This window comes from Anas acuta, chromosome 1 (assembly GCF_963932015.1).
Source record: "Anas acuta chromosome 1, bAnaAcu1.1, whole genome shotgun sequence".
Taxonomy (NCBI): domain Eukaryota; kingdom Metazoa; phylum Chordata; class Aves; order Anseriformes; family Anatidae; genus Anas; species Anas acuta.
The window spans coordinates 60,885,142-60,895,452 of record NC_088979.1 but is presented as its reverse complement, the minus strand read 5'-3'; the positions used below and the strand labels follow the sequence as shown (position 1 = coordinate 60,895,452).

The 10,311-nt window shown below is 36.5% G+C and overlaps 1 protein-coding gene across 1 annotated transcript in view; it reads right to left on the bottom strand.

Moving 5' to 3' along the window:
• Nucleotides 1-646: 646 nt before the first annotated feature.
• Nucleotides 647-10,311, bottom strand: part of COL4A1 (collagen type IV alpha 1 chain) — a 130,512-nt gene continuing 120,847 nt past the window's right edge. Inside the window, exons 49-52 of the mRNA XM_068678507.1 lie at nt 9,642-9,819; nt 6,697-6,811; nt 5,544-5,716; nt 647-3,734 (exon numbers count right to left, since the gene is read on the bottom strand). Of these exons, the coding sequence (XP_068534608.1) occupies nt 3,653-3,734; nt 5,544-5,716; nt 6,697-6,811; nt 9,642-9,819 (548 nt within the window). The 3' untranslated portion in view covers nt 647-3,652. The remainder of the gene's footprint in view (nt 3,735-5,543; nt 5,717-6,696; nt 6,812-9,641; nt 9,820-10,311) is intronic.

Sequence of the window (10,311 nt, the reverse complement as noted above, 5' to 3'; positions counted from 1 at the left end):
GATGTAAAAAGATATGGCTTCAATACAATCTTGTTTCAGGGATCATAACAAGGGAATACTGCTCTCAGGAGACCTGTTTCACAGGAAGAAAGAAAAAAAAAAAAAAAGAAAGAAAGAGAGAAAGAGAAAGAGAAAGAGAAAGAGAAAGAGAAAGAAAAAGAAAAAGAAAAAGAAAAAGAAAAAGAAAAAGAAAAAGAAAAAGAAAAAGAAAAAGAAAAAGAAAAAGAAAAAGAAAAAGAAAAAGAAAAAGAAAGAAAACGTATTTTATCAAGCAAGTTACCACTATGAAAGAAAAAGATATATAATTATGAATTGAATGTGCATCTGCCAGAAAAGATACACAGGCTAAGAGATAATCAAATATATATTTTGAAACAAATTATTTCATTTTGTTCTATTTTTATTTTGCCTGGTTTTAGAATCTGCCTTTTTTATTTTTATTTTATTTTATTTTTTTAATGAACACTGCTTTACTTATATTTGAAAAAGAAAATTGCTGGTGAATGGAACATGTAGGAATAAAGACAGAGACTCAGGAAAGCAGAGAACTGCCACCTGCTTTACATTTTGGTGACCTGGAGAACACATTATTTGTTGAAGTTGTTAGTACCACTCTTAGCATAAAGAGAGCAAGGGCACCACCTGCTGTTTTAGAAATGTATTTATTTGGGTCATTAAAGTTACTCTTCAAGTACTGCATTCAAAAACAGTCAGGCCTACTAAACAAGCTGTACTTCTTTAAGAAAGCTTTTTCCTGAAATTTAAGATTATGCAAGACAATTTTAACAAATTATGTGTTTGCAGTTGCCTGTTCACACAATGAACTGTACTGTAGCAACAAAGCTGGCCAAGAATGACTGAATATGGGATACTTACAGACTTTTGAAAGTAAGAAAGAATTTCACAATTGTTCTGCTTTAGTATGTGGGCTTTTCCTCATGCAGGGCATCAAAATCCAGCATTCACAATATTTTCAGGAGATCTGATTTATATTCAATAACCACTGAAAAGTTTACTCATTGATTTAAGTAGAAACAGCATATCTAGCATTACAGAGGTTGAGGTCATTTTAAGAGCTTGAGGTTATGGAATAAATAATTCCTACTAGGTAAGTATGACATAAAACTATAGTTCAAATGTTTTTTGATTTATTTTTTTTTTCTTTTCCAAAGGACCTTGTTTCCAAAATGCTCCCATTTAAGGAAATACAGGTTAGTACACACCCAGCTGCAATGAGTAGTCCCTTTACCAGCAAAGGGAATTATTTTCTTATGCACAAATTTGATTCCAACATGCATGTAGGACTTGAAAAATCAACCATCTATCAGTTCTGAGGTGATTTGAACCAATCAAATTAAATCCCTAGCTGAGATAACCCCTTGAAGATAAACTGTAAAGTGCAATTAAGGTGTCTGACCAGTAGCTTGGATCCTCTAAGTTGGAGAAGGCTGAATGTCTGCCTCCTAGACAACAAGAATCACCCTCTGTTTGGAATCACCCTCTAGTCTCCTCTTCCTCTGAAAAACATATAGCACTTTGGAAAACCCTACACCAGGCTGATTGGACAGAAACACGTTATTGTACTTCATAGGCTGGTAAAGGACTTTTGTGAGGACTGGTCATTTATAAATGAAAGGATCATCTGTCAGACTCTTCCATGTGAGAAAGACTCAGAACTGAAGGAAATGGCCAATTTCTATTCAGGGGTACTCAGTCATTTGGCCAGCCAATGTTCTCAAGGATTTTAAGTGAAAGTGAGATCAGAACAGCAGCAGCAGCAGCCTACCCATGAATTTGGGAAAACAATATGCAACATTAACAAATTATGTGCTTTTGCCAAGGAAAAAGATATCACGGCCCATTTCCTCTTCAGACAACCTGAGCAAAGATTCACCTTCACTGCTTACAAGCAAAATTATATCAGATACTTTGATTTTCACCCTGTACAATTTAGTTCCATTTTGTCTAGAAAAATTCAAAGGAAGAGTGAAAAAAATCTGTATCTTGACTGCTTCCCATAAGCTAAAATGAAGTTTGAGTATTTCTTTAACACGTTAACATCAAACACATTTCAGTAACAGATGCATAATCCATGCTTTGTCTATCAGTACCAGTTCTTACACAGTAACAATTGAGGTGTCAGTACAGTGTCCTGCTTTCCCCTTTTGAAGATGCTTTGTACATCTGCAAGATGTGCAAAACAAAAATAATCTGTGATTGCATTAAGCTTGTGCATTTATTGGTGGCTTATTCAAAATTAATTCATTGCTGTAAATGAATGCTAATAACAAATTAGTAAAAACTTTTTTCTTTTCTTCTGCTTTTTTGTTTTTTACACAAATAGTTTTATTACAAACTTGAACTCTTAAGATATAATACACATTTAAGAAATTACACAAAGGCCTTGACATTTGCAAAAATCTTTTGGTATTTTCATGTTTATAGACTATAAAACACCTTTGGATGCTGATGTGTTCAAACATTGGTATTGCTGCATAGAAATCCTTTAGAAATATTTTTGAGGCTAATTTGAAGATTTTTTTGGCACAGTATTAACAAAATTAAGGCCTTATCCTTTTCAATATCAAGTCATTCAGTGTGTGAGTAGTGTTTAAAACCCTGAAAAACATTAAATACAGAATAAAGACTATAAGCTCAAAGCAGGATTTACTATAATAAACACAAATAGCTATTAACCTGGGTTCAGTATCTGCAACTTTGGCATTGAAATGACCTATGTAAAATGAACATTTCACATCATATTTTGGCATTTAACATCTAATTTATGACACTGAAAAGAAGAAAACTTTTGTAAGCTTCTTTTCAAAATGGTAAACTCAAAGCCTAATGGTTGATATCTATATAAATTACTATAATATTTATATATATATTTTTTCTTGATCATTGCTGGATCATTCTTTATTCCACAGGAAAGTTTGTTCTACTGCATAAAGAAGCTGCATAGTACCAACATAGCAGAAACACTTACTTGCCTATATGTGAGCCCAATTTGGCAATCTCTTCCAGATGTAGTCCCATTAAAACCAATAGCACTAAGGACTACAACAGAAGCGAAGGTTTGCAGGATGGCAATCTATGCTTTGAAAAGATGGTTAACCACAGTCTGTAATCCCAAAACTCTTTTTTTTTTTTTTTTTTTACATTAGTATTGCTTTGTACAGGAACAATAAGTACATACCCAAGAGTGTGGGATTTTGAGACACCTAAATAATGGTAACAACAAACTTATCTGGGGAAGAAAAATGAATCTAAATATATAATACAAGAATAAGAAAGGGGAGTCAAACAGTATAAGGCAGAACTGCATACCTCCTAGCACCTTTGCATTTTTCTGGATGAATGCTGACTTTTTATTCTATCAGTGCATTGCATTTATATAAAAAATATATATTTTTTGATCAAAAGTGCCATTTGGCATGTCAACATTTGAAGCTTATCTTTGTTGTCTCTTTTCTTCTTCAGCAAGGACAGGGCCAGTAAAGCAGTGTGTGTTAGTTATGCAAGTTCCTAAAAGGCACTTTACTGTTTTCATATTGGACAACAATGAGGTACATATGATATATGTCTAGGCTTCATTGCTGTTAAACAAATAGCACCATATTGTGTGAAATTAGTTGAAATTCAAAAGTCATTATGTTTTTCTCATACAGACTTGACAACGGCTAACGTTTGAGCGCAGATCCCCTGCTTTCAAAGTTGACGGAGTCGGTTTCCTATTACAAATAAAGAAAAGGGAAGACCCATTAAAAACTGTTAATACAAACGGTCAGTTTTCAGGTTTACAATTTACAAGGCAAACTTTGCATGCCACCAAGTGCCTCTTCAAGCTGTGCTGAATTAAGAATGTATCCCTAATTTCTTTGATTTCTTTGATTTCTTTGTTCACTCACAAGCCTAAGCCACAAACTATCACAGCATTACCGACAAACATCATCTACTTCCAGTTAATTTAGAATTCTGTCGCTAGGCTGAAGGTTTTCTTAAGCAGAAGGAACTACCTGCTTAGACAGAAGCTTGAAAACATGCTGAAATTTAGGCATTAAAAAAAAAAAAAAAAAAAAAAGTAAAGAAAAGAAAATTAGGGCAAGGAAATGGGAGACATTTGACTATTTATGAGTTTCTGTAATCCTTGTGACTGCAGAATAATGAAGACCAAGCAAAGGAAATGGTGTGTGTGAAGTGGTGTGATACAGAAAGACAAAACAAAATCTTTAGTGGTTAACATGTCATAAGGAGTTACTCCTAACAACTGGAAATAAAGCATTTTCAGACAAAAGTGTGCTTCCATTTGACTTTTTTCTTGAGAAAGGATTGTGAGTGTATGGGATACTGAAGAGTACTTGTGGATTACGATAGCAGAACAGTTATCTTAATCTGGGGTTATTTTAGCAATTTGAGATACAGTTTGTTGCCAGAAAAGGATATGAAGTTGAGACGTCTCTGAATAGAATTCAATGAATACAAACAATTGTAGTGCTGACTTTTCTAAATTTTCCTCTGACCTGCTCTCCTCCTTCCTAGGGAGCTAGTGCTCACTCCAGTGTTGGCACATGGGCTCTTTCAGTAGAAACTTTTCTCGATGATTAGATTATCACAGCCCCAGTGTTTGTCAGTCATAGTGCTCAACTTTTCCACCTACTTATTTGACAACTATTTTATAGACAAACAGTCAAAACTGGCTAATCAGCCTGCTTCGTTTTGGCTGAGACAGGCTGATGAGCATTCACATGTAGAAGACATGGACAGATAAAGGGTATGCAAAATGGCAGCCTGGACTTCTGTGGAAGAAGATGTTTGCCTGTGCTCCAGAGGAGTGCCTGCTAATCGGGTAAACTTTGCAGACCTGGGAACTCGTCTATACACTAATAGCTAATAAAATTTGGATGGAACAAATGAGACCACGTTGAAAAATACGGTTATGTGCAGGAGTCTAGAACGAAGCCTACTAGCACTTAATTCCTGAAATTAAAACCCCAGCAGGACTGAAGAAATACCTAGGGGCTCTGCCTTTGCATTTTATTCAGACATACTTCTTCCATCATTGTGGAGAGGTAAACAATTTCTCAGCTCGCTTAGTTTCTTCCCTCTCCATGGTCAACATCTGCATTAATTTCCTGTGTTTCTATTACAGGTTAACATTCACTAGGGAGAATGGTACAGTCTGAGTTAATTTCAATCAAAATTTCAGCCTATCCCAGTTACAATTCAACGAATACAATCAAAATAGTGGAAATGCAAACATTTTAGATAATTCTGAAGAGTAAAATGGCAAGTGCAAATGGCAAATTGTAAACACTAATGTCTGTAAATACACTTGTTCACAAATGTGAATACACTCATTCATTCCCCCCCAAAACTACTACCATTTTTCCTTTTTGCTATGAAATCACTAACTGTACATAATAACCATGCTGGGGTACAGCTAGTACTTCAACCATGTATTACACTCAAACAATACTTCTGTTATTCAGTGACAAGGTTTGACTGAGTCTCAAATACTGATAAATAAATCATGAACTTACTTGAACATCTCATTCCTTTCTATAGTGGCAAGCCAGAAGCTGTAAGCATTTGCATAATAATTGCAGGTGCCCCGGCCATGGCATTCAATGAAGGGAGCGCTGCGGAACTCCTCTAGGCAGGAACCAGGAGATGCCAGGGCCTGGCCAGAGCCCTCAGCACCAGCACTGGTGTGCTAGGAAAGTGAAAAAACATCAGTGAGAAAGGAACTTTTAATCTCTTCTGCTGCAACATTTATTAACTCTTGCACAAATATTTCTTCACATGCCCTCCTTGTCCTCTGTTGTGTCTGTCTGCTGTTTTGACCTTCTGCTCAGGGAAGAGCAAGAGGGCATAGCTGCAGGGCTCTTGAGGTGGCACCAGCCTGACTAGTTTAATGGAAGCACAACACACCACCAACACCAACCTCAAGGCAGCTCTATGCACAGAAATCTTTCAGGACTGACAGTAAGACACAAGATATCTCTGTAGTAGCCAAAGGGCATGGCCATCTCTCAGGTCCATACCAGACCAGTATGGTTTATATCTGAATAGTTAAACCTAGTTCCTTCCCAACGTCACAGTGACCTCTTTCCCACTGCCAAGTGCTCACACCTCTGGACCCACAGTGTCTCAGATCATGCCCACCCCACACCTGAGAGAGTGGCTGTTATAGGCTGTGAGCATGACAGCATGCTAACAACTAACCACTACGGAGAGCTATGGACTGGCTTTTCAGACTATTCCCTGGCCCTGTTTATTTTACTAGTATGGATACAGCTGAGGAAACGGCATGAAAGACAGAAAATACGAGTTGAAAACTCAAGGCTTATTTATCAAAAAAATGGGAACAAGATAGGCACTGCTGTACTCAGGAAGCTGATGCAGCATAGGAAGAATGGCAGACAATTATGCTTATTTCCTTGTTTATTCAACACTTCGATCCTTTGTTGGAGCTGCAAACAAGACAGCATGCTGTGTGCATTTCCCAAAAAATTAACAAGAAAATGCTATTGCATTATTCTCATTTAGTAATTAGCCCAAATCCTTTTAAAATCAACAGAAAGGGTAGAGGTCTAATGCCTTCCTGAGACCTAAACTGACAGAGTCAGGTATGAACTTTCCCAGAGCAGGAGTGTGCATCAAACACATAGTTTCTCAGCTCAGCGCACTTACCATGACAAAGGAGTAACCAATCCAAAGTGAACTCCAGCCTTCAGGACATGGTGGTATTTGAATTGTTTGACTGTGAACAGCTATTACCATAGCAGGGGCTTCACACACGGCGCATCTAGAAAGACCAAGATGCAAATGAGATACATGCACTATACTAAGACAGAACTTTTTCTTTTTTTTTTTTTTTTTCAGAAATTACTTTCATTAAGAAAGTTTGAATCAAAAATGTTGTCACCTTAAAAAGCAAGGCAAAAATCCAAGCATTTCATTTAGAAAAACACCTGTTTCTTTTTTGTGTCTCATTTACTTAGGGACTGCTTAAGAATTGAGTATTACTCATACTAGCCTTCCTAAGAGCTCAGAACAAGAGACTTATCTGAATATTTGAATGCATTTGTCTTTTGCTAGTCCCATTTGTACTGTTTCTTAAAGTGCTCTTAAAGTGCTCAGTGTCATGAACATGAGAGGCAAATAGCCGAACATTGCAGCGCAGCGGGTATCGCTTATAAAGTGGTCTACTGTGATCAGAGACAAATAACAGCAATTCATCATCCTAAACATAGCTGCGAGTGGCTTCCAGAGAGAAAGCCATCTCTGTGGAAAATGTCTCACAAAGACAATCGCTGCTAATCTAATGTAACACAGACTCTTCCCTATGTGTTTTCCTTAAAAGTGGCTTTTATTTACATTTGTGGTCTTTATCTCCTATAAGAGATTTCTAGCAATGTAACCGAATAACATACCTGAAAGCAACTCTTTGAAAGCTACACTGCAGCAGTTCTTTTGCTTCAGATAAATTTGTCGTGTCTCAGAACTGCTAGGTTACTGAATAATCCAAAGACCACTCATGACTTCACAGGAGAATTATAAGAAATGTGAGTTGGGTTGACAATTATGATATTGAGGCTGGTAGTAAGGAAGTCAATAGATACAATCATTTTTTTCTTGTACAACTCCTGAACTGGCTACTGCAGTAAGCAATGATGAAAATGATTCAAACCAAATACCTGGAAGTACACAGTCTGAATACTATTATCAAAGCTATGAAAAAAAAATAATAAATCAAGTGCAAAATGGATTAAGCTGGATTCTGGAAAATGCACAAAAGCAAAGGAATTCAGAATGAAAGCCTTCTATTTCTGACTTGTGAAGACTGCTTTCATACCTACTGCCTTCATCTTCAGTGCAGAAGCAAAACAGTTATTTTAGAAAAACATCAATGAAAGAGTAAGTTAAAAGAATGTAAAAGTTGCCTCTATTCTTGGAGCTCTGCTTTGCTTCAAGAGATTACTGGTATTTCAGTATACATGAAAAGAAGTCTCATGACCCAAGGCAGCAAGTGATACTTCTATGCCTTTTCAACTTTTGGTCAGGGGAAACTGTTAGTTTAAAGATTTCAGCTAGTAAAATAAATTAAAAGAATACTCTTCTCGGATTCCTTGCTGGTTTTAAAAAATGTGTACAGCAATTATGTCACTCTTTGCCATGGCTAAAAGGAGAAAAACTCATATATATAAATAAGCATAGATAATGTATATATATACAGATATATATACACCCTCCACACACCTTTACATATATACATATACATTTTTATGGTATAAAAACTACTCCATATGCATAATAAAGCAAAATACTGCTAGGTACCTCATTGAGGAAAATTTTCCAAAGTGATAGTCAAAGGTGCAAAATGTTGGGTGCTTGACCATGGATGTCATAAAAGGAACATGAATTTCTATTGGTTGGTCATTTGAATCTTTCTGAAAGTCAAACCCTTTCAATTCATATCAAATTAACAACCAAAAATGTAAGACCAACAAAAACTGTAGTCACTCTTGAGAATCTTGGCCTCAATCTGCCCATCTAATTTTCAAGGCATATATGTTTATTTGCCACTAAACCATTATTAGAGTACAGAGTGCAACTACAGATACACAATGGATTCTACTATGCAAAATAAATATGAAATATTTTGCAGTACGATACGATGAAGCATGTTTTTTGAACGTATCAATATGTCAAGACTACAACCTTCAGATGATGTTAACTGTCCTTTCCCTTAGGTGGTATATACCAGCCTGAGGAAGCACTGCCAATACCCTCCATTCCTATCCACTTTATATGGCAGGAAGAGTAACCAAAATTGCTGATACAGTTTAGAAGCAATGATGGGAATCTTAGGAACACATAGATCTACTGATTATCATCAAAGTTTTTGTCTGGAGCTTCCTTTGTCAGACTCTTAATGATAGTGGTACAGTTTACCACACTTTTGCTCACCCTTCTGCCTTCAGCACTAGGCCTATTATGCCAGGATGTTTTTTTTTGCTAGCAACCTTGAGATGGACCAGAATTTTAACACGTTGGATTGATGCACAACACTTACATCCAATATAAGTGCTGTAATTTCTGCTAGCTGAGAATCTGGATTTATTGAAAAATAGATTAATGATTTTGCAACTGTTTCCTATAAGGCAGATAGTAGTGACTGTATTCAAGCAGTCTATCCAAAGCAATGCAAGAAGCCTGCCTGGCACTCTACTGTATGATAAATAATGCTACCATTTGCAAACAAAAGGAAACTGAGCCCTGAAAAGCTTCTAGCTATGGATGGTGAAAAAAATAATTGTTTTAGACAGGAATTGTGAATAAATTCAGAACTTTTTCTCCTTCAATGTGTATCACAAAACATAATTTCAAAGTAAATATTTTTGTTTAAATTAGACTCAAAACTGAATACCTCATTTGTTTGGGATTCCTCCAAGATGGATTTATTTTTGATCAAAGTCTAAACTGAATACATGTACTCTGAAGCATTTCACCAAAAGAACTCAAGCTTTAAATTTAAAGGGAGGAAATAAAAACATATGGAATACAAGTCTTTTGAAAGAAAATAAAGTACTATGCATGACTTTCACAGGCTTCCTCATTTTATGATACTGTACCTGCTGATGAATGGCCTGATATTTTCCCCAGTGATAGGAGCCATACTCATTGGCATGGGTTCAGGCGTGGACAACCAGTAGGAATAGTCATTCCTTGATGCAAAGTTACATACGTTGTTGATATTGCAGAATAAGAAAGGCATAGTACTAAATTTACGAAGACAGCTCCCTGCCGTGCCTGAAATGTTAAGTCAAAGGTTGCTAGTTAGTCCATTTTTGCTAAAACATTGCCAGTTGCCCAACAAATATTTCAGTAGCAACTCCAAAACATTTTAAAACCACATTTGCTTTGGAGGGCCCAGCTTTCTCAGAGGGAGTAACTTCTCTTAGTTTCAGAATGAAGGAATAGGGCAAGGGAAGGAATAGCCTAATCTTTCCTGTAGAATCACAGAATAATGTAGATTGGACTAGATCTCTAGAAGTCTCCTGTCCTAACCCCTTGTCTGTTAGATCAGGTTGCTCAGGTCCATAGCCAGAGTTTTGAGTATCTCCAAATAGAGAGATGCAACGTCCCTGGGCTCCTGCTCCAGTGGTTGAGGACAGCTATGGTGAAAAGTATTTTCTTTATATATATCACTGGAATATCTCATACTTGTGTCTATTGCTTCTTCTAGTATCACTGAGTTCCTCTGAGAAGAGTCTGAGCTCCACCTTTTCTATGCCCCCCCCC